We start from the raw sequence: 24,753 nt of genomic DNA, 5'->3' as shown, positions 1-24,753 counted from the left end.
GAACTTCTATACCTTTTCAGAAAAGCCATAACATCAGTTGTGGAGTGAGTCTCCAGACTTCTAAAATAAACTGCAAAAACCTCTTGGAATGTACATCTAATGTTCTCTTCTGAGCAGTTACTGTTACAAATTAAGATAAAAATGGGTTTGGAGATTCTTTTAAGAAAAAATATGGTATAAACTTTACTTTTCTCTTAAGTCATCCATATTTCTAGGCTGATACTTGTCTTTTGCAGTGCAGAATATAAGAATATTTTCAGTTTTGCAAGTTTCTTCTATGCTTTATGTCATTTCTAGGCTCAGGAAATGCTCTCAGCTCAGGTAGACTATTAATTTGAGATTAAATTAGCCTGGTATTTTTATAGAACTGCAGAGAAGTTTTTGTCCTCGAGATCTCCTCTTCTTCAAAATTGGTTGAAAATTGGAGGAGTTTGACACACTGGTCTGCAATAACTGCTAAACCAGGAAGCCTGATTTCATAGGTCTGATTTCTTTTAAATTAAAGTAGTTAGAAAGGAATATTCGAGAACAAAAATTCAGGTTATGTAGCTTGATAAATTTGAAGCAACCCTTTAATCACTTCAAGTGCTGCACTCGTGTTCTTTGCTCAGACTGATTTCAGAAGTTGCTTTACTATCATGTAAACATGGAAACAAATCTTTTCCCTCTAGAACTGGGAACCTGTGAACTCTACCTTTCATTTCCTTTGGGGTACTCTTGGGGTTTTTTCATGTTTTATTGTTAATGCAATGCTTTACATATTCTCAGCTTCAATCATATTTCCAGTATCCCATGCAATTTCTGTAGTTACAGTTTCTGAAGCACATTGGCTGTCAGAATTCCAGTGGTGTGAGTGGAATTAGAACCCAGCTCTCTAAACCAGGAAAATCTACCCTGCCACTACTGTTAACCTGGATATCCATCTTTGCAGTGAACTGTGCTCATCTCTACCCTCCCTGAGTAAACAGTTACAGAAGGGTTTTTACCTTATTGCTTCAGATACAGGCTGGCTTTATTTTCCCTTAACACATACTGTATTTTGCAAAGATTATTATTAACCAGTTCTTTCAAAAAGGGAGAAGTCTCTTTGAGAAGACATCAATATTGAGCATGTGTGTGAGACTGGAGCTGTGCTGATTCACTGACAGTTTCAGTGGTGTAGCTTCACTGGATGTAATTAGCAGCCTCTTACTGATACTTTTTTAGCTTCTTTTGTAAATGGAGTATCTGGAGAAGAAAATTATTTTGCAATCTTTCATGCTAAGGTAAATTTTAGCTCCAAAACTTGTAGTTTATTTTCTGTAAATCAAAATGCAAAAACTCACAGCTGAACATCTAGGTTCATCACTAGATCCTGGATGTGGTTCAGCAAGTTCCAGTTAAAAAGGAAGAATTGCAGACTTCCAAAATAATTAAAGTTGTCTGTGAAGCAGCTGTTTTCCCTCTAAAACCTTTACTGTTCAGTGTTAAAACGTTGTCACAGCAGATCAAAAGATTTAGACCTTATTTATCTGCAGCAAAATGCTGACATAGAAAATTCAAGGAAGTCTGCTTTGTGAACCTGGATGAAAAATGGGTAGTAAATTTTGAAAATGTCCCTATTTATGTGACTTCAGGAGATATTTTGGTGCAAGACTGAAAGCTAAGTCAGTTACTTTATGATATGGTTTTGTGTGTTATGCTTTTTCATACTGCAAAAGCTGGAAATAGAAGTCTTCATCAGGCATTTTCTGTACCTGGCAAGGAAGCTGGCAGTAGAAACAGGAAGGTTGTCATTTAGCCTGGCATCAGGAATTTGGTATTAAATCTGTGCAGTGATGCTCTGATATCATGGTGACAAGTGGTCTAACTGAACCTTATCAATATTACCTGGAAATTTTAAAGCCAGCTTCTTTTTCACCTTATATGCATTGACAGACACTCAGCAATGTAGTGCAGAATGCAGTTGGTATCAAAATTAGCTCCAAAATTTACATTGCAGTAGTTATTCAGCACAAAGGTCCTTGCTTATATTATAAATTAATAATTACCATATTTCTTTTCATCTAGCACAATTACATTTTGAGTGCAAGTACAGAGCAGCAAATCACTTCTTACTGGGTTGGGAACTAAAATCAAGTTGCTGATTATTTAAAAAGCAGAATAATTTTGCAGCAAATGCAATTATCAGGGAAACTTCAGTAAGAACACAAAATAACAGACTGATACTGGTAATAGAATAATTAATCTATTGTTAATTAAATGCTCTGTTTGGAAGGTCTCTTGAGGCTAATGCAGGAAATGTTCTCACCAAGCCTCGTGGTGGGGTCTGAGAGAAAGGAGGATCCATGTAAATACATGAGCAAATGCAGAGGATGTGTTGGTGACACATAGCAGAATTTAATTTTTTAACAAAAATACAGTTTTTAACAAGAATCATTACTCTTGCAGCATGCTAATGTGTTTTATAGCTGAGTGGTTTTCTAGGAAATTATAAACTTCCTAACCAAGTCCTGTCCATGTGTAGGGGGAAGCATTTTAGATTGCATTTCAGCAGGAGGCTGCTGTAAGTGCAGCTCCTGTAAACACTGACTCAGTGTCCCATTTGTTAGTGTAGGTGTTTCCCATTCCTTTGCCTGAAAGTCACGATGGTTTTCCAGTTCTGTCCTCATTGCTTTCATTTTCCATGCGAAGGTGTCTGAAACATTTTGCCTTCTTTATTAAACTCAGCAGCAGCAGCTGCTAACTTTTCCACATTCTGTGCTGCTTATTTGTCATGTTCTAACTGTGCAGGGTTTTGTTGGTGAGGTGAAATCCATGTGCAAGAAGGAAGCATTAAATAATTCTAAGGAATGAAGCAACATCAGTGAATGTTAGGGGAATTTTGATCTGAAAAATAATTAAGAAGTAAATTTTGCAACCTGTAATGGTAGAGCATGTAATGTAAATAACATAAGAATCTCATAGATCAGGGAAAAACTTGCAGATAGAAGTGTTGATAAGTAAATTGATACTTCCAGGCTTCATTGAAAATTATTCTGTGCTTTTCTAGACCTTTGGATCTCATTCAAGTTAAACATGTAACTGTTGCTGATAGAACTGAACTTGGAATTCAAAACCAATGCTGAAACAGGAGGCAGAAAACCTGCAGGCTAAATTACACCATTTTCTTCATACAAATCTATTACAGTCTTCATTTTTAAGAAAAGCTTTCTTCCCTCTGAGCACCTTAAGATGCTGCATGCATCTTAAGGAGGATTTATGGGTAACAGACCTCATCTTCACCTTGCAGAAGGGCAAGGAGCCAGTTTTGCTTCAGTGCCCTGGTGCCAGTCAGCCCTGAAGGTGACTGGGGAGGTCAGTGCTCCCTGTGACACGGGCCATCATTCCAAATCCAGACTCTGCTCTTGGGAGCATGGCTAACAACTCACTGCCAGTTTTATTCCCTTTATTCCCACAGTGTCTGCGCTGGCAGAGGCAGAAACCAAACTGCTGTGACCCCTGATTGTGTCCATTTTAAATGTACTTCGAGGTCTAATGATATGTACTGAAGTGAACTTAGACAGCAAATGTTTGCATTATAAAATAGTAGTAAAATCATATCAAGTGAGTGATCACTGTAAAAAAAAAAGTCATCTTTTATATTCTTTACAGGGGTTTAATTGGAAAACAGAAGTATAGAAATTTTATAAAACTGTTGAACATTTCAAAATGTAATTTCTTTCATAACACAATAAAAAGCTTTTAAGTCTTGGTGAATAATTTAAGTATTTCATTTTCATTAGTTTAACTGATACTTGAGTTACTAATTGTTTCCTTCCCCCTCCTCCTGCATATGTGGAATGTTGTCCAAGTAATCTAAATAACCGAATCAGACTTAATGTTGAAAAAGCTCCTTTGATGTCCAGTGTCACTTCTCCACAAATGGGTGTAGAACTCGGTAAGAACTAGAAGCAATCCATGTTGCTGTTGTTGCTGATCTACAGGGAGTAGAGCTTCCATTGTGAAACTTTAGGCTCTCATTTGAATGTCCCAAAAATTTAAGGTGATCTGCCTTTGAAAGCCATGGTAAAAAAAATCAGTATCACGTGCTTGCAGCTTTTTACTTTTCTTGCCTTCATTTGAAGGAATTTACTTTTGAAAGAAGGGAGAAAAGCATGGGCAGGTTTTTAGAGGCTCTTGCTTTCAGTGAAGCACTGTAATCCAGAATGTAATCCATGGTTCCTCTGGCCACAAGTGGGGGAAGAGACTGGCTGAGACTGCTCTTGTTACCTTCAGCATCAGTGTAAAGCTCTGGAATTCTCCAGACTTCAGCTGGGGAGAATAAATGACAGCACACAGAAAGTGGAATCAGCAATGCCAAAGGAATGCTTGGGGAATTTGTGAATTGGAAGGAGATAAACTTCAGTAACAACAGAACAGAGGGTAGAAGGGTTGAGAGAGACAGCTCTGAAAGCAGAATTCAGGCAAAACCAGGGTAACTCAATCTGCCAGCATCTGCTCAACTAAAATGGAGTGACAGACTGTATGCAAGTTTTAAAAATAAGGGCAGATGATTCATTTGTTCTGTGAAGCCCACCTTTACAGGTCTGTAGATAAATGCACAAATACAAAAGATGGTTAATCCTATCTCATTGGCATATCAGTATTTTTGGTTGATTTTTATGTCCTTGTCTTGAGAATGCTGAGTTGGGGTAAATAGAGGCTTTTGCAGGTAAGCAGATAAACCCTTGCCAGACTCTGCACCAGTGGCCAGCACCAAGAGCTCATTTGTGTTGAATGTGATTCTGGTTGGAGCAGGGAACAGAATAAGATTCATGTGGGTAAACAAAGTTTTATATTGACACAAATGACTGAATCATCACACAATGCCCTTCAGTGGAACAGATCTGGACAAGTGCAGACAGGGAAAAAGTTGATCCCCTAACTTGAAAACCTGACAGGAAATTGCCAGTTCTCACAGCTTTGCCATGGATATTGCTTTGGCCTGTCAGACACATGGATGATTGCTCTCTTTAGGTACAGTTTAGCTTGAATAGGGGTAGAAATAGGTGTACACAGGTCTGTTCTACAAAACAGGAAACAATTTATAAACATTGGCCTAAAAAATAAGGGAGGATAAGTTTGCTTCCATGAAACATTGGATTTGAGGAGCTTTAAAATCTGAACTCCTTAATTACAAAAGTAATAAAATTCAGGAACAATACACAGTGTGAACAAGCTAATAAATTAATAATCCTATTCATCTGCCATTGTTGTCTAGCAGCAAGATATAACTTTTAGGAGATGGGGAAAATAAAGCACACTTGTAGCATAAACCCATTTATTTGAGTAACTATACAGAATGCCTTAATTTCCTTAATAGGCACTTGCATTATAATTGTCAGTACTTAACGAAAGGGAATCCTTGCTGTATTTTTTTTATATTTAAAGACTTTGCTTAGCTTAAGCCATCTGACTGCAGCTATTTTGGGTGTCTTTGTTCCAGTTTTTGCCTCTGACACATTTCTTTGTCATAGTTAGAGTGCCTGACTCATCAGTAGGCATGTGTGGGGTTTGGAGTTCTTAGTTTTTATCTTTTCTGTGATTGAAAAGAATCTGCCTCTGAGGAATGACCTTTTTTGGTGGCAAAATATGAAGTGTTGGCCATGAATGCTTTCTCCTTTTTCCTGCATCCTGTACAGTACATGGAATGAATTGCGTGGCATCTCAAGATGAAGAAGTTGCCTCTTTCTCTGAAATATTATTCTTGGCTGTACTTGTGTAATGTTTGGCAGCCATAGCTGCTTATTTTAAGATGTTCATTAAAGAAAAAAAATTAACAGGATGAGAGACAGCTGCAGGTACTGGCAGTACACAAAATTCATAATTACTAAGAGTAACTGAAGCATATTATAGTATAATTCAACCAAAAAAACAGCTGGCACATGCTATATTTGTCATGAGAGCTCTGCAGAAAGTACTTGCTGCAGCTGGTGGATTTATCACCCGTCTGCTGAAATGCTGGAAGCTCACCTTTTGTTTCCTACTCACTTAGCAAAGACAATGTGCAGTGGGGCTGATGTAATTATCCAGCAGTTGGGGTTATTGCTCAGTTCTAATATTGAGATCTCCTGAGTTGTGTTTGGGGGAGGGTTAACACTCAGAATGAATCAACTGTCTAGCTCAATAGCCATCACATTTCCTTATGCTTACAAGGTTAAACTGTTTCCTTTTAAATATGTGTTCAGTGTGATCTCATTATAAAAATAATTCCTTGATCACAGCTGTGTATGAGCCCATAAACTCTGTTTATGGTCTGTGCTGCTAAGCATGCTAATTCCACACCTCAGCACAGGCACGGGAGCCAGGCTCCTCTCAGTAACTCAGAATTTTTAGGGCACCTAAAAATTGGTCTCCTATATTGAAAAGGCCTCATTTGATGCTTAATACTAATTACAGAAGACAATTTACAGAAAGAGTGTTACATACTAACCTGCTGTCTTGATCCTGCAGTCCTAATCCATCTTTAATTTTTACTTTATATAAAAGTGATAACAAGTACAATCTCTATGAGATTTTAACCGTTTAACATCATTGAAATATCTGCCTGTGTACTTTCATCTCTATAAAAATTCAGAGTTGTTATGATATCTCCCTGGGACTGGTGAAGGAGGTGAAGAAGGTGGGTTGAGAACAGGTGAGTGGAAACTCCTCACCAGATGTAGCGGTGCCCTGATGTTACAGATGCAGCCTTGTATTTCAAGTGCCATATATCAGTTTCCAAACTTTTGAAGTACTAAGTTTAAAAGTTTATAAAATTAGATGAAAATCTGAGGTTAAAGTATCTCCTACCTTACCTCCCTTCCCTGAAAAATGAAGGCTTTAGCTTCCCCTCAGTGCATGCAGTTTCAGCAACAGGTGAAGGTTCATTTAAGGTGAGGTGCTAGACACTGGTCAGAGGTTAGAGCAGCTCACTTAGGTTTGCATCTTTTCCTGGCTAAAATTATTGGAGTTGTGTCTTCAGTCATCCCTCTTCTTGTGATGACAGGAGGCAAGAACTGCTTCCTTTAGGCCCTTGCTCACAGATTGTCTGTCATAACCAGATTTCTTTTTGTCTTCAATACTGTGTAAATTGAGGATCACTAAAACTCATTCAGTATAAAAGTAAAAAGACTGCTTTGAAGTAGGTGGTATTTTCCTTTTCCTCACAAAGTGTCACACTGTTGTCTGTCTCACAAGTATAGAATGATTTATTTTTAGGTACTTCAAAGCACCTTTAAAAACACCTACGTTGAGGTCTGGTTATGGAACACTAATTAGAACGTTAATCTCAATATTGAACTTACTGTGCAAAATGCAGCTTATATTTATTGCACACTGGATAGACTGCCTCCAAAGTAAGATTCAATAAACAGGAAAAAACCCCTGTAAAATGTCAAGTGCTCTTGACAAAGTCTTGCTGATTCCAACAAATACATCTTGTTCCTCTGCCATTACAGTTTTGAATGCACAGCATGAGGAAGTGCTGTGTGGTGCTTTTGAAATCGGTGTTTTAAGAGTAACCCTGTAATTAAAACCCACCATAAGCCCCCACAATTCACAGAACTATCTATGGAATTACCTTCCAATAACTGAAGTACTACTGTTTGCTAATCAGCATCTTTTCTTCTGATTCCCAGAAGTGAGCTGCGTCGACAAAAACTCCGTAGCCAGGAGCTCATTTCCCAGCTGGAAACAGCAAATGAGAAGGCAGCTGAGGTAAGAGAATGAGTGATGTGACAGCTACATTCAGTTACAACCTGATGTGCATACACTAAGATCTTAGCACAAACCTATTTAGGTGAGTTATATTGCTGGTTTAGAGAAAATTAAGGATTTTTGACAGGGATAGTCAGTAACAATTGGGAACCCTCACAGTTTCTTGCTGACTGACATGTTCCAATGGCAGGAAGACAAATGAACTTTACTCTCAAATTACAAAAGTGGAAGGAGAAATCATCTTTCTATCTTTCTAAGTGACTAATCTAGCAATTCTGGACAAATTTCAGGAAATGTTTCTGAACTTTCTTCTGCCTGTGAATCCCTGCAAGCCTCGAAAACGAGCAGGCACTGGAATTACAGATAATGTGGCAGATACAGAGACACCGAATTCTCCACATGCTGTGTGGATGCAATATTTGCATTCTGTGCCCATATATGCATATAGCTAAAAGCATTATCCATTGAAGATTAAGGGCAGGGTTGTTTTGGAATGTGCATTGTTCAATAATTAATGGCCACTTTAGGAAAGGGCTTTCCTGCCAGCCTTATAAATCTAAGATAACAGCCAGTTCTATCCAGGATAAATCCTTCTGTCTTGTTCTTTTTTTCTAGTGCTGTGTTATTTAGAGGAGAAAAATGATGCAGGGACAGATTTCTGTGTGTTAAGAAAGGCTTTTTACAGACCCTTTGAAGGGAACAGAGGAGATCTGTAGCAGGTTTATCATCCCATTTTTCTTACCTACTGTATTCCTCTTTCTTCTGAGCATAGCTAAAACATTTATGTTGTGAGGTTGCGTGGATTAAATAACCTGAATTAAAATGTCAGCCTTTATGCATTTTGCTTCAAGATGGTGAAATGAGTAAAACTTCCCTGCAGATTGATTGGAAAAGTCAGATGATGTCACATGACAGCTGGAAATTCTCCATGATGCATCAGCTGTTTGTCCTCAGACTGTAACTGTAAGGGGAAAACAGTTCCACTTCTGACACTGGTCTTGTGTTAAGCTGGTTTTTGGTACAGGATGAGTGGATTCAGCAGAGAAGAGTGTGGCAGTGTGGTGACAGGCTGTGTTCCCACAGGATGAGATGCAGATGACGGAATATCGGGAATACATCGACAGGCTCCAGAGGCGGCTGAGCCAGGCGGAGCAGAGAGCAGCCACAGCCTCCCAGCAGGTACCCAGCTCATAGGAACTGTTACCCAAGCACATGGCACGGGCCAAAGTACTCACTGGACATCATTCCTGAGGCAGAGGTGATGGTTGTGGGCTTTATTACCACCACGATTTTAACAAGCTTGGATTTTGGACATGTCACCTTCTGACAGGATGTTTATTTGACAGCTTAGGTTTGTTTGTGGAAACCAGTTTGATAGGAATTAAACCTGCACGGTTCAAAATGTGTCAATGAAGGTGTCCAGGCATTTCCAGCTTTAGAAAAGGCAAGGCAGCAAAGACAAAACCCAGCCCTTCAATCACTGTAGCTCCTGTTTGCACAGCACAGGGCTTTTGGAGTGCACCCATGCAGTTACCACTGGCTGTGTGTAACAGCTGCAGCAGCTCCTGCAATGGGAAAAATTGTGCAGACACAGTAGGAAATGCTTGTTTCCTTCCAGGCCATTGGAGAGGTAAAGGAGAGAGAGTGTATCCCCCTCAGTGTTCAATTTTTCCATCATGTTTAAGCTGTACAACTTGAAGCAAATCCCTTGGGGGTTTATACGCTGAGTTCATTTTTTTGCCAAGGAAGTTCATTACTCAAGTTGGCCTCCTATTAAGTAAAGATGCTCTTTCTGCCTCCTGCTTTTTTTACAGTGATTTAGGAAAACCATTTGCAAATTGCAGCTTGTTAATGTGGCTGACCCCATGTGAGCTGCAGAGAGGAAATGTTTGGCTGACCTAAATTGCTCAGTTAGGACAAATGGCATTTTTTTTCCCAGCAGCAGTGAATAAATGGGCATAGCTGCCAAGCTGTCATAACATAAGCTGTGGTTCCTGGCTCTAAATGCTCTCTGTCATGACAAGGTCTATTCAGCTGCTGAAGATTTGCTCTGAAAGAGGAATTTTTTTTTTTTTAGCCTGCTGTTTGTTATATGGATTTGTTTAGCTCTAATGCTTCTGAGATGCTGTCTTCCCATAAAAACCCCAACATGCTTATGTCACATTTCAAGGGAATAAACTCCTGGCCTTGATGCCCATCGAGGAAGAGGTCTTGCAATTCCTGAAAACATTGGTAATTAGCTGTTCCTCACCAGGCTCTCTCTGAAAGATAACAAGGAGATTTGATGTTGTGCAGCCCAAATGCAGCCCAGATCTTGTTGCCAGGCTTCAGAGCTGCCTTGCCCTGGTGGCAGAGGTTACTGCAAAGGCCTGTCCCTGCTCTGGAGTGACTTCAGAACTGCTGTGCCAAGCCCCTTCCTTTTTCTCTCCACCCCAAAAAAACACATACTGCACTGTCCCTGCTAAAGGTCTCCAGTGGTGCTGCAAGGATGTCCCCTCTTCTGAATCTGGGTATTTACTCTCTCCTAGGCCCCAGCAGGCTGAATGTTGACGTGTGAATTCCATCAGATTCTGAGGGATGATTCTCTCTATCCCTAATCTGAGGGCTGATTTCTGACGTGTGTGTTCTCACTACATTATCCACCTTCATTGTAAAATTGTATCAAATATGGACTAGAGCTGGACTAGGAGGGAGCTTAGAAATTACACGTTTATTGTGGTCTGTTCAGTGACTGTAAACCTTAACTTATTCTGAAATAGTAGTGATGATTCACTAAGACACATGAAAAATAGAGGATAATGTTTGCACAAGTTTAAAACATTTATCCTGTAGGTGTCTTTTAAAGTGTATTCCTGCTACCTATCATCTTGCATTCTCTGGGATCTGAAATAAGACAAAAGCAGTAGTCATCTACAGAGTACATTGTAAATTCTGCTGTTAATCCCAAATTCACACTGCCTGTGCCTGTTCCCTCTCCTTCATGACACATTCAGTATGGAAGTTCTACTGTTACTTTGATCCTACAAAGAATTATTAAGAAGCTATCATCTGCTTGTGTTTCATTGCAGCTTACCCTGATAACTACACAGAATAAAAAAGCTGTTTCCCTGAAGGATCTGGAAAACATTTAAACGTGTTTTTATCACTCACCATGTTGGCAGCTAGGAGCGTTGCTGGAGAAACTTCATATTGGAGCACTACAGTCAAAAGCACAGCAAGGCTGGTAAAACTTCAGACAAATTCTGGGTTTTTTCTGGTAAGAAAGGGAATGGATGAAGGTCCTGTCTCTGTATGCACAATAAAGATTGGAAGAAGACTGCAAACTGTTGTCTTTCACGTCCTTTAATGTAGCAAATGAAAAAATCTGACACAGTGCTGTGACCCATTCAGGGTTTTTTGGTCTAAAATGCACCAGCTCCAACTGTGACGAGATTGTGTGCAGGGAGTAGGTGACATTTGTAGTGAAATTCATCTTGGCTTTGCTCATGTGCAGTCCATATTTTTTTCTTTGGAGTGCAGGTAACTTGGGAACAATCTGAAGATCCTTTATGAGTTATAATTAGACTCATTACATCATGAATGTCAAAGAGTTGTCCTTTTGATGGTCAGTGAGCTGCATGATGCCTCCACTGCCTTCCAGTGTAAAGAATTCAGTTCACTTTGGTGTGATGCCCCTAAGGTACAGGTAATAATGGAAATGCTGCTGTGGCTACTCAGCTCATTTCTAAGCTCTGTAAGCTTCCTGCAGTTGTGCTTTTTCTTCCTAATATACTATTAATTTCATAATGCTTTTACAATTCCTTGCTCTTCTATTGATCTGCCCCCTTGGTTTGGACATATCTGGGAACTTCCATTCTCTTACTTCAATTAGCACAAAGGGAAGGTCACCCAGCCCTTATGCCTTTTGAAACAGTGGGTTTCAATTCTGCAGATGCCAGGATGTGGGAATGCTCAGGTAATATCCCCAACTATCATTCTACAATTACAGCCAAACTCCATTTTCTGTTTTAGCATGTATTACAAGCATTTGATAGATGTTTAATTTGATTTTGAAGGGCTCACATCTTGGCCTTAACTGACATAACTGCTTGTCCTTCCACTTCAATGTGAGGAGTGTAATTCTGGTTTCTAACCTCATTCAGCTGCTGGTAGTGCTTGCCCAGTGCTTGATGGAAATGTCTCACCTGGATTAATAAACCTGTGTGTCCATGGCAGTGGATCTTCCTCGTGTTTGTGTTTTAGAGGATGGAGCTGGGCTGATCACCCTGTGGAAGCCAGACTTTGTGCTGCCTCCTGGAATCTTGGCTGTTCAGGTAGAGCCTGCAAGATGGATACACCCTCAGAAACAATTCCTGCAGGGAACGCCACTCGTTCCTACAGTGGCTGCTTTTTCTTTTTGATAGATGCCTGCATCCACTGCAATCTCTTAATCTCAGTTTTGGTTAAAAGATGTCGAGGATCCTCCAAAACAACACGGATACATTTCTCAGAAGCTCCAAGCGTCTGTTTGGGTGAGATTTTCATCAATCAGCAGTGTGATACAGAGGCAGGCAGGTAGCAGGCCCCTTGTTCCATTTGCATAGTGCACAGCTGAGATGCTGACAGGCCACCTGGAAGATTTTGTGTGAGCCATTAATCCCCTTCACTCCTCGAAGGCAGCCTCTGGCTGTGAAGTGAAACCTGGCTGAAGGGGCAGGCAGTTCTCAGGGTCTGTGTTTGTTCCTGGAGGCACAGAAGGGCACCTGCACACTCCCTGATAATGATGGGTCTGTGATTTCCCCTCGGGGTGCAGCTCCTGCCTGGGGCTGTTTGCCAGAACAGGAGCTGCAGGGATGACACCAGCACCTCACGGTGAAGGGAAGGGCCACGAGAGCAATTCCAGCAGCTGGCACAGGACAGGAAAAGGTTTCTGTCCTGGTCCATGTCGTGGCACCACACACAGGAACGTGGGCACATAGAGCTCATCATACATCCACAGCTCCTTTCATTTCCCTGGGTGTCCAGAGGAGCCTGCTCCCACATTGCTCCCACAGTGGGAGATCTGGTTTTTCCAAGATGGATTGCTCACTGTGTCCTTTCACAACCTTGCCTTGCGTGTTCTTGCTTGGCTCCAAGTCCATTCTGTATTCCTGCATCCGGAGTTCAGAGGAATCCTCATCTCCTGGAAATCCTGCTATAGAAGCAAAGCTTCTCCCAGTGCTGCTTGACCCCAGCCAGCTCAGAATGTGAATGAACTTTCAGCCTGATTATCCCAAAGATCCACGGGTTCAGACCTCACATTCCTTTTCCATGGAACACATATGGAGATCATGGACTTTGCAAGGACACCCTCTGTCTACAAATACAAACATTTTGAGATAAGCAGCATCTCTTGGAGGATGTCAAGGGGAAAACCACAACAAAACATCACAGTGTGCTGTTGATGGGATGGGCACAGCTGTCAGTAACAAGCAGTCCTAAAAAAAACCTTAAAAATTCACAAAACCTCACAGCTGCAGTGTGCACAGTGATACCTGTACCAATCCATGAAAGCTGTTCAGATCATTGCACTGAAGGGTTTTTGTAAGAACCCAAATACAGATATGGGAAGGTCTAAATCACTGCTGGCAAGGATACTGCAAAAATGTACAGCATTTATTCACATACAGACAAAAGGCACAATTCTACAGAATATTTTAACAAAAAATACAGCTGTTTCAACTAGGTCTTTAGAAATACTTCAAAAAAGGGAGAAAATAAATACAGGATTGGGCCATGTAATATAAAATAGTCATCTCTACATATACTTTTTTATTTCTGTTTCTCTTCATGCACCTTTTTTTTAATTAATTTCAGCTGAATGGACACCAATGCTAGGCACATAGTGAAAAACCTGTACAAGTTTTACAAATGTCATCACAATTGTCTCAAACTTCTGCAATCAAGATTTGTACACAACATGAACCCTTCATTTAGATCTGTGTGAGTTTATAACCTAACAAATGGCATTCCAGGCATCTCTACAGACGTTCAGCTAGCCTACAGTTGGACAGAACACACAGACCATATCAAAGATCTCTTGGTCAGTCAGCACAAGGAAAGGTCACGCTTGGAAACAGAAATCCAGCAAATCCAGCAATCCAGTAAAACACAGGGGTGGGTTTGTCACTGCAGTACCTGCACCACCTCCTGCTGAGGGCTAAGCACAGGGACAGAGCTGACCTCCAGAGCTGGTCGTACCGCAGCCTTTTTGGTTTGGGGTCAGCTCCACTGGAAACCTCCCAGAGCTTTTTGCCCTCAGTGCCAGGGGACAAAGCAGCCAAGGCAAAGTTCACTCTGCACAATGTTAGTGTTCATAATAGTGCAAATTAACAAAGTACCTCTGTCCAAGGGGTGCGAGGTTAAAGGTTTCCTCAGAATCCAAATTTAGGGTATTCCATCTATGGCTTGACAATTCCTGTGCAGTCATGAGCTTCTTTCTTGGGGAAAATACCAGTGCCTGTCTGGAGAATGGAGCTGGATGTTGAGTAGAACTTAGTGGCTTTTACCTTTTGTCTGTCTGCTCTTTATACTTTGAACACATCCCCGGAGTGACTGTGTAACCTCAGTCACCAGTGCCCTGCCTGACTTTCACCTCTCTAAGTCATCTAACTACTCTGACTTCTTGGCACCAGCAACAGGATTTTGAAAGTATCTCACATAAAATTCCCCCTCCTCAAAAGGTTAAGACTTCTGAGTTTTAAAACAGGGATGCATTCTGGTGAAATATTTAATTGATAATATTAACTTGCATAGCAAGATAGGGTGTTAAGCCTTTTTTATTTTCTGATTGAATCCTCAGTCCTGTGGCAGAGGAGTTGTGTGTTGCCAGTGCTCCCTCCTCAGGAGGCAAGGGTCAGACATTCCAAGGTGAGTGGATGCTATAACAGCAGGCTGGGAGTGGGAAAGGGGAGGAGCAGGTTCCTTATGCCTGTCTCTGTGAACACACTGCTGCTGCTAAAACTTCCTCACCAGTACACACCTCTCCAACATCTATGAAAAATTCCAAACTCTACAGGCTCCTAACGCTCCACTGCGATGTGTGTGCCCTACTCAGTACAAAACAGTATCCTCACAACCTGGTCAGATTATTGCTCACAGCTTACTCATTATTGCCACTTGCAATTATTATTAAAAAAGTACACAATCAGAATACGAGTTCCCTTTTCCATCAAATCTAGTCCACAATAGAACAAAATTGTTTTTTCTTTGCTTGACTGTAAAGAGCTAATCACAATGTATTGCCTTTGCATTTTATCCTATTTAAAAATATATATTCGTGTCCATTTAAAGCAACCTTTTAGTGTCATAAGCCTGACTCTCCCAGTACATATCATTAGTGCATCTGTGGTGGCCTTTGGAAATCCTCCTGCCTAGTGCCATAGCAAACTTCTGTCTGCCATTGTCATCACACTCCTGAAGGCAGTGCCTGACTAAAGGTGACAGGTTATTCCCTGGAGGGCTGGAACCCCCAGACCTGCCCCCTGCTCAGAACTGAGCCCTTTGGGGACATCCTTTGTGTCAGTCCCCTCTTTCAAGCCCTGCCCTCTCCCTTCCTCCTCCCCCAGTGCAACGTCGTGCCTGTGCCTGGTCATCATCTACCTGTAAACTCTGGAGCATCGGAGGGGTTTGAGCTGCCACCTGTGCTCAACCTGAACACAACAGAACACATTCTGCAAAGAGAGGAGAGAGAGCGTTTGCAATGGCATTTACCAGTGCAGTGCAGCATGGTCTAACAACCATCTTCCATTCAATACACACGAGTTAAATTAAGAGCTTGTGCTTTTCCAGAAGTCAGGGGAAGGGAGTAAAATTTTCAGTGCCTTTTAGCTAGAAGGGATGAATGCAGCCTGATTCCTCCTACCCACCCTAGCCCCTTTTAGAAGATTTTTGTGAGTTGTGTGCATCCCAACTCCTGTTTTAGTAGCAAAGTACTTTTCAGCTTACTCAGGAAAGTTGCAAATAAGGGAGACTCAAACCTCCCACAGAAATGGGGAGGGTGAGGGGGTGTGGATCGGGCAGAGGAAAAAAAACCAAAATCAAAGAGCTTAAAACAGCTTTAAGTGCATGTAAACATATTTATACAACTCAGAAAAAACGGGCTTTCAGTTTGTCAGTCTGTAGCTCTAAGAACGCTCCTCTCTCACACACTGAGGCAGGTGGAGTTGGCTTGCAGGCAGTGACTCCAAGGCCCTGTCCCCGTGTCCGGTCAGGTGGCCAGGATGCTTCTCCGAATAATGTCCGTCCTCCTGCCGATGCTGCTGCTGGGGCTGAGCCTCTGCTGCCTGCACTTCTCCTCGGCCCCCTCGCTCTCCGAGTCGCTCATCTCGGCGTCGGGGACGTAGCCGTCGTTCTCGCTGTCGGCCTTTAACTTGCTCCTCGTCCGCTCCTTGGCCGGGACTCTGCCCACGCCCAGGTAGGGGTAGCCGGAGCTCTGGCGGCAGGCCTCCTCCAGGCTCTCCCCCTGCTGCTGCCTCTCCCCCTTCTTTGGAATTCGGAATCCGCCCCAGTTTTTCCCTGGGCTGGTGGGCGTGGTAGGCACTTTAACTACAGTCTGATTGGAGTTGGCTCTGACGAGACCCCCGTTACATTTAGGCACTATATCCCTCCGAGTGCCGGGCGCTGACCTACCACCCGAGTGGTTCACAGCCCTTTTGTTTTCCAGTTGCCTCTGAGAGAGTTCTGTGGGTCTCAGCAGTTTGTGGTTGTGTTTAGAAGTCTTTTCCTTCAGCTCTGCCTTGGCCGCCTCGCACTGCAGGCGATTGTCTCTTCTTTTCCTGTGCTCTGGGATAACGACGCCGTTCTTCTGCTGCGCCGGTGCGATCCGCGCCTCGGCGAAGGTCTTGTCAAAATTCAAAAAGCTGCCTGGAGCCCCTTCCCTCGGGCTGGGCTGCCCCAGCAGGGGTTTGCTGTCGTTGCCAGGCCTGTCTCTTACCCTGTCTCTCTTGTGCGGTTTTTTCAGGGAGTGGGCCAGAGATGTGCCCATCTGCTTCCTGAAGAAGGCAGAATGCCACTTCAGGTCCTCGATCTTGGGGGCGTTGGGGCCCAGGGACGGGCTGTTGAACAACACCGTGCTTTCCATGGACGAGAACGAGGAAGGCACACCTGCAGGGAAGCACACCAAGTTCAAGTCAAGCAGTTCCACAGCTGCGGAAATACCGGTTTGCAGTGTACCTGTTTTAACTCTGCCCCTTGTGCCTGACATGTTCACATCAGGAATGGGTATTTGGCTGCCTGTCCTGCACTTTTAGGTCACGGCTCTGTGGCTGTGTCATGGTTTCACAATATCCTGCTGGCGTGGTTTTATTTTCCTGTAGCTGCACCTAATTATACTTGTAGCAAACACAACTCCTGGCACTACTCTGTCCACTAAGACAAAGACACTCCTCAGAGACAAGAGGCAAAAAGCAACCAGCAAGTGAATCTCACTGATGCCATCTAAAATATGGCTGATTAGTTACTCAATAGTTAAAGGATAATCTGGCCACTGCAGTGATTTTGAAGGTATCCATCTTTCTGAGGAATGAAATGAGAACAAATGTTTGTCCTTCACAGCCTGTAAGCACACCCTGCCCCTGTGCTCTAACGTGAGGAAGGGAACACTGAGGCGTACCTGAAACTCTTTCTTGTTCCAGCTGCTTTGTGTAGCTGTTAAATATCTGCTCCTGAACTTTGCAAACAGATCTCTTGATCTTTTCTCTCCGCGTCACCATGTAAGTGAGGTTCCGCACCTGGAAGACAGCAAGGGGATGGGTTTTACAGGAATTGTATTCCCAGGATATTGCCCTGCCTGTGTTTGAATTAATTCAGCTGGAGCACTATACACCACTGAAACAAGTTAGCAGCGTATTTAAATTTAACTACCTTAAACAAAATTTAGAGAACAGTCTATTTAACTGGCAAATTAGCTGTTGAATTGACAGGAAATTTAATTGACAGATTATTCCATCAGATTTGAAGATCCACAGCACAGAAGTAACTTCTACAAACACCTGAGTCACACACACACGAAATCTAGGGAAAAGCTGGAAATCCTTGAATGTACCCCGTATTAAATACTCCCCAGATGAAGGAATCACTGAGAAGTACAGATGGATGATTCCAAGGCTCCTCTCTCTGTACAGGGTGGTGCCCTGTGAATTACAACCTTGTGGCCTGATCCGGAGAAATGTAACAAGTGTGTTTGTTTTTGCAAAAGTTTCTTTTTTAAAACCCAAATTATCTTGAATGTACAATCAGTGGGAACAGAGTAGTAAAACGTTAAAAATGTTACTAAAATCATGTATCCTGTTTTGACATCCCATTTAGAAATGGAAAGGATACACACAGAATAATTTAAGATCCAGGAACCAGTTACAAACTCTAATTATTTAGCTGATCAAAGAGAAGATGACAAGAAAGCTTGAGCACGTGGAGAAGGAACAAAAGATCCCAGGTAACAGCCAGGATCTGGGCCATCTGAACAGCAACAGAAGGGCCATGGGAGGGAGTTGAAACTAGGAGAAAAATCAAAAGAAAAACTACAACAATTCATTATAAGAGTAATTAGGCACCAGGATCCTTTACAAAGGATGCAGTACATCCATGAGAACCTGCTGTCCTGATTTAAAGGTAAGACATTATTATGAAAGAAAGGCTCTGGTGCACCTACAGGTTACTGAGGCAGGGCCTCCTGAGCCAGCTTTCGTCCATGGCCTACATGAGCCACGTGCCATAGGGGCACAAAAAACTAATTTCAGTGTTCTTTCTGGCTCTAAGAGCTCTTACATTAACCCAAAAAGAAAGGAATTGAGGATCAGATGTACTTATTGAAACACCAAACTGATCCAACCAAATCAAACATTCAAAACCTAAATGAATCAAACATCATTTACCTCCCAAACCTCCACACACAGTCAGGAAAACATCATCTTACTCTGGTATGTGATCTGCTGCAAACCAAGGTAAGTTTCACCATCCTTTTCACTGGATGAAAGGAGCATGGAAAAAGCTCTTAAATGCTGAAAAGCCTTCAGCTGGGGGCTGCAGTACAGTGCACAGCCATTGGAGTTAATCAGTAAAAAAGCACAAGCAAAAACACGACAGTCCAGTTGCAGGTGATTGAACGCTACACGCCAAGACCTGCTGGCCCTGTGACTGACCTCGCTGTGCAAAGGGCAATTGCTGTGCTCCAGAGAAATTTACTGTGAACGGCCTTGCCTGACAGCACAGCTCTGAGCTGAGCTGCAGCTCGGGGGAGCAGCTTGGGAACCGCGCTTTGGCCAGCGCAGGCAGTGCCGGGGCTTACCCGCTCCAGGTCCTGCCGCAGGTGCGTGAAGAGCTGCAGCCTCCTGAACAGAACATCCTGCTCCCGTTTAGCCAGATTGTCCTCCTCATCCTTCTTTGGGGTAATCAAAGGCTTATTGAAGTTGGATTTCCTCTTCAGCTTCCAGTACTGGTAAAGGAATTCCACCGGCTCCTCTGGCAGCCGCAGCACTTTGGCCACTTCCAAAGACTCAACGAAGGTGTAGAACTCGTCCTCCAGCTGCTGGAGCTTTTGCTTGCGGAGGCTGACCCTGTGGGCCTCCTCCTGGTTTTGATCCATGCTGTGGAAAGGGTCCATGTGGGCAGGAAGAGAGGTGTCCTGAATGCCATTCCTGTTCTCCTGACCTGGGCTCTCACTCAAAGCCTCAGCATCGGCTTTCTTGGTGGAGCTGTGCTTGGGGCAGTAGGACTTGAACTTCACCTCGTCGTTCTCGGCCAGGATGGTCTTCATCTCCAAGCCGCGGTCGAACGCGCAGGTGACGTGAAAGGCTGTCCTGCAGTTTTTCACTGAACACTAGAGAAAACAGATTACAATTAACCAATTAAATACAAAGTTAAGAAGCCACACTGCCTAAAACTATTGGAGGTGTCGGGGCTGCTTTGGAAAAAGAACCCTGTCACTGTGCTCTGCTTCTACGCTGCAGTATTTCCTTGCTCTCTTTAATTAGGGTTATGACTTAGTCCTTTCAGGCCAGGCAAGGATGAAGTGGCCCAGAGGGACAGGAGTGTTTAACCCCCCTCCAGCCCCAGCATGCTGCTCCATGCACAAAAAGCCACAAGAGGAATACTCCTACTGACACCAGAGCCTCTTGTGTACAGCACAGTTACCCAGAGTAAGGTGTTCCCCTTTGGACTGTGCCAGCACAATGGGGGAAAAAACATCGTGGTGGCTCCAGGCCAGTCTGAGACTTTTGATTAAATCTTTCCCAGCACCTGGACCCATGCTATCCAAAAGGATTCAACCAAAGGGAATTCTTCCCCCCGTTATCCCAATTTTATAAATTCAAATATTAAATCACTGTCAACCATTACTTCACTGACTACAGCCTTTACTTCACCTTGGAGAGAAGGAGAACAGGAAATTCAAATGTTGTCGTTTTTCTTTCTACTCCGTGAACCAACCCAGCAATCATGGAGTGATGGGCACTGGTTCAGCTGATTTAGCACTTCATTTCCATTATATCTAATTTCCTTTGGCAAAATGATATCATACATACCACCAGCTGAAAGGTTTAAATACATATAAATAAGTATATATACACAAACACACAGACATATGTGTTTGGACCCACTCACACCTCTGGTGAACAGGATTTAAAGTGGAAATGAGCATTAGTGCTCCTAACTAGGAAACAGAACTATGCTTACCCCAAGCCACCGACCCTGAAAGAGCAACACCGTGCACTGGGATGTTTGTACAGTGCTTTGTAAAGAAGCCAAATCTCTCTCTCCTCTGGGTTTTCCTGCTCAGGCTGACTCAGCAGCCAGATGGCTTATAAAGGTATGGCAGGGTTTAAACTGCACAGGTTTCAAATGAGCAAGTCTTTAATAAAAGCAACATATAAAAGGAATTTAAAAATACCAAGGCATCTTTTGCCCTTTCCTCTCCTGCTAACAAACAGGCCAGGAGCATCCCAACTGGAACACTGGGCAATACAGAGAAGTGCTTTAGCCATAATTAGCTCTTACTGCAGCTCAAGTTTTATTGGGAGAGGAGGGGAAAGCCTGTCTCACCAGGAGGAAATCTGCTGAACCCAGGGGAATACACAGTCTTGTTTTTCCCAGCTTACTGCAGCTGCTCCCTGACCAGCCTGACACACACTTCCAGCTGCCCCTTTTCCTAATTGTTGTGCACATATCGGAAGGTGGCCTGGAGAACAGACACAACCAGCTTCAGCTACATAACAGCAGCCAAGAGGAAGGGGATGGCTCTGCAAGAAGGGATTATAGTTGCAAATTTATATGCTGTGGACAGATTTATTTTCTCTAGTTAGCAGTTACTATTTCATACATTCCTCACATGGAACTGGACTGTGATAGGTTTCACTGGAACTAGTGCTGCACTGCTGCTTTACAGCTCTTCCTGGCAGCCTCAATCAAATAAATCTCCTCTCCTTGGGTCAGAGGAGAAAAGGGAAATGGATATAAACTAATTTCAAAGAAGTGTAGGACTTGAGTAATTTTTGTGTCTTAATGCTGCTCTGACCACCGTGGATCCTGTAACACCAGGCTAGCCCCAGAAGAAAGCTCTACTTCAGCCTCCTTATGAACTGTAGTATCATCCCTCTGTGTCCCAGGGAGCTTTCTGAGGATTGTTTGGCTGCTGGAAGTGCTCTGAGGATGAGGAGCACCATCACAACCCTAAGCTACATCTTACTGTCTTCTTCTCCACAAGCACAACACTGCCCCAAATGGGTCACCTGTCTTTACACTCCCTCATCATTTACTCTCAAGTAAGGGAGATCAAAGTCTTGTCTGCTGTCCCAGCATCTCCTCTTTCAAAAATCTGAGATTTGGTAATGTTTTCTCAGTCTTTCTAGATTTTAATTTTTTTTCTTAAAAGGATTATTTAACATTTCTGAGGGGTTTTCCAATGCAAAGGATCTACAGGTGCCTTACAGCTAACAACCCAGTATAAACATGCACGTGAAACAAACTGCCCAGTCTGCAATGCTCTGGTGCAGATCAGCTGTCAGTAGTAACAACCAGTAACACGTTTTCCTATCTACTGAAAACTGACAAAAGAAAACACGTGGATATTTGTGTGGTTCAATTACCTGTATAGAGGCTCCAACTTTTTCATTACAAAGGCTGCACACCAGTGCCCACCTGCTGCTGGGAATGTGGGAAACTTTTGTGATGGGCTCCATTTTCTCAGGACTTCCGATGCTCACCTAAGAGGAAAAACGGTAAAAAACTGGAGTGACTATGACACTGTTAATTGAAGAGAGAAACGATTTTATTAAAGAAGTCAAATTCTTTGTGTGTACACACAACTTAGTTTGTCCCAAATTTCTCAATTTATATAAGGAGATACAATTATTTAAAAAAAAAAAAAAAAAAATCAGTTCTTGACTCTGTGACCAAACAAACCAGTTTGAAGGTGAAGCTCACCAGTTTAAGATTATTCTACAGGATGAACGCTTTGACTCTGAGAACCCACAGGAATTCTGTCAGATTCAAACTTTCCTGATTCACCTTTAATGTTCTGTTTACAAAGTGAAATGGTACCTGGTGTCCTTGTTAAATGAGCTTTGCCAGCAGCAAAGGCCTCATTTTCCAAGGCCTAATTCTGATTGACAAAGGGGATTTAATTTGTTTCTTTGCAGATGAAGCATCATCTCTGCCAGACTTTTAACATAACCAAGAAGCCTTTACACTTCATTCCTAAGTCAAACAGCGCTTTAAGGAGGTTTTTCCTCTCCCGGAATGCCAGGACCAGCACCCACCTCTGGAATCCAGAGAGCACAGCTGACGTGCACCCACTTGGTGCCGCTCCGGGTGGGCTTCATGGCGCCGCCCTTCTTGGGGCACAGGAGGCACTTGGGCTGCACGCCCAGCGCGCACGTCCGGCACAGCCAGCTGCCCTCGGGCACCTTCAGGATCCCGTAGCACGCCTGCGTCCCCACAGAGCGGGGCAAAGAGAGCACAGAAAACACCAACTGGTTTCTTAGCTGGTAACACACTGCTGTCTTGGGTTATGCAACAAAAAAAAAATGTGTATTCTATGTCATCTGTAGAAAGCAGTTGGGGGATGGTTTCTTTTTCCTTTATCTCTTGTAACTCCAGGGGGAGGAGGGTGGATGCCTTCTGATCACAGCCCAGCTGTTAAACCAGGTGGGGCAGTGTTTGTGATCTCTGTCACCACTGCCCACCCTTGGGGATATCTTCTGTTCATGGGCCATTGAGGCTCACCAGTGCCATCACACATTCCATCATCCATTGGGAGATGCTGCACCCAGTGGGGAGGAGCCAACCATTCCTACCCAGATAAAAATGGGGACACAGGGACCCCAGGGATCCTCTTTTCCACTGGATTCCCAGAGGAAGACCGGACTCATCTCAGCACCACTGAACCTGTCTGCAGGATCATCTCTACTCCAACAGAACCACATCTGTCACTGCAGGAGGATTTATTTGGACTGCTTCCAACACCCTGCCCAACAGGGTGTCAGGTCATATTTCTGACTCTGTCAGGGTTTTCTAAGACTTTTGTTTGTTTGTTTGCTTGGGTTTTTTTATTACTGCATTTGCATTTTTAATATTCCTAGTAAAGAACTGTTATTCCTATTCCCATATTTTTACCTAAAGCTCCTAATTGCAAAATTGTAATAATTTGGAAGGAGGGAGTTTTACATTCTCCATTCCAAGGGAAACTCCAGTTTTCCCTGACAGATATCTGTCTTTCCAAACCAAGACAACGGCCTCTCACAACTCTCCAAGTTGTTTTTACTCAGAGGGAAAAGTGCAGGATGGCAACTAATTAAGAGCACGTTTTGGAGAAGATTGTGTCTTTATGGAGCCCTCTATCCCAATCAATATCAGCTTTAACGCACTTAAGTTGCAGGTTTGATATGATCAGAGAAACCCAACAGGTCTGAAAATACCAACTTTATTCTGTAGGACAGTCACTTGTTCTTACAGCTGTCACAGGCCTAGTCCTTTATCATTAGTACAAAAGCAGTTAAGTAACATATGCCAGAAAATGTGTTTCCTGCTCACCAGACAAGTTTTTCCAAACACTAAGTAACAACAGAAACTTGTTAAAGCTGAGAAGGAAGGACAGGCTGATGGGAAAGCACCTGCCAGAGCAAGAAGCATCCATGGAAACAGATAGGCTAAAATTGTATCTCTTATGTTAAGGAAACTTCTGAACTACAGTGGAGAGGTGACGCACAGCAGCGCTTCCCCAGCACAGCTCAGCAGGTTCTCTGTCAAATTACCTGGAATAAACCACCCATGCCCCTACTGAGTGCCCTCTTGGAAAAGTTCCTGTTACCACCCAAGCCCCTGCTGCTGCCATACCTGGTGCACACAGATATTGCATTTGTCACAGAAGACCATTTCATTGCCATCCTCTCCATCTGGAGACTGACAGACGTCACACACAACGTCCTCGTCGTACTCGATCCCCAGCCCTTCCTCCGTCTCGATGGCGTGGTTCATGTTATCGTAGCAGCGCTGCTCAAACTCCTCCATCACCCTTTCCATGGTGTACTCGTCCAGCTCCAGCATCCCTGGAACACAGGAGTTGTTCATGGAGTTAAAGAAAAGAGTGATAACCATCACACACACAGCTCCACCTTCTTTCTGAACAGCTGAGTAGGCACAGCCAATCCCCACATAGACACATTTCATTCCTAGGCAATCATGCCTGCTCCAGCATAAAACAGGGAAACTGCAAAAAAAGGGCAAAGTTATCTTATAACTGTAATAAACTAACAAAAGTGGAGTGTCCAAATCTTTCAAATTCTAAGAAAAACTTTCCAAGACCGATTCTGGCTTCCTGATCTTGTTCTCATTTTTTCTTCTGAGACAGCACCATCTATGGCTTTTGCTCCAATTTTGCCACTCAGATGTTGACTCTTTGATTAAAGATTTGAAAGTATTTCGAACCAGAAGTGATGGAGCAGCGGGAGAAAACCAGTGACAAAATCTGATACTTGGAGTGAATCTGCAGTTTCTAACAACAGTTGTTGGTTTATCACAAGT

At 43.0% G+C, this 24,753-nt stretch overlaps 2 protein-coding genes across 16 annotated transcripts in view; one reads left to right on the top strand and one right to left on the bottom strand.

Annotated features, from left to right (window-relative positions):
* Positions 1 to 11,042, top strand: part of SCLT1 (sodium channel and clathrin linker 1) — a 29,440-nt gene extending 18,398 nt beyond the window's left edge. Inside the window, exons 19-21 of one of the 2 annotated variants that reach the window (XR_010082643.1) lie at positions 7,641 to 7,719; positions 8,803 to 8,977; positions 10,788 to 11,042. Coding sequence is in view for 1 of the 2 variants with exons in the window: in XM_063415323.1 (XP_063271393.1) it covers positions 7,641 to 7,719; positions 8,803 to 8,898; positions 10,788 to 10,850 (238 nt within the window). In the remaining variant the exon portion in view is untranslated. The remainder of the gene's footprint in view (positions 1 to 7,640; positions 7,720 to 8,802; positions 8,978 to 10,787) is intronic. The other variant, XM_063415323.1, reaches the window with a different exon arrangement.
* A 2,293-nt stretch (positions 11,043 to 13,335) lies between these two features.
* JADE1 (jade family PHD finger 1) overlaps positions 13,336 to 24,753 on the bottom strand; it is a 43,201-nt gene continuing 31,783 nt past the window's right edge. For all 14 annotated transcript variants that reach the window (XM_063415313.1, XM_063415321.1, XM_063415317.1 and 11 more), the window contains 6 exons: positions 24,067 to 24,278; positions 22,491 to 22,658; positions 21,819 to 21,935; positions 19,025 to 19,555; positions 17,351 to 17,468; positions 13,336 to 16,842 (listed from right to left, as the gene is read on the bottom strand). In XM_063415313.1, coding sequence (XP_063271383.1) covers positions 15,947 to 16,842; positions 17,351 to 17,468; positions 19,025 to 19,555; positions 21,819 to 21,935; positions 22,491 to 22,658; positions 24,067 to 24,278 — 2,042 coding nt within the window. In that variant the 3' untranslated portion in view covers positions 13,336 to 15,946. The remainder of the gene's footprint in view (positions 16,843 to 17,350; positions 17,469 to 19,024; positions 19,556 to 21,818; positions 21,936 to 22,490; positions 22,659 to 24,066; positions 24,279 to 24,753) is intronic.

The sequence above is a fragment of the Prinia subflava genome, chromosome 18 (genome assembly GCF_021018805.1).
Source record: "Prinia subflava isolate CZ2003 ecotype Zambia chromosome 18, Cam_Psub_1.2, whole genome shotgun sequence".
Classification (NCBI taxonomy): Eukaryota; Metazoa; Chordata; class Aves; order Passeriformes; family Cisticolidae; genus Prinia; species Prinia subflava.
Note: the sequence above shows the minus strand (reverse complement) of the source record. Positions and strands in the feature narration are given on the sequence as shown.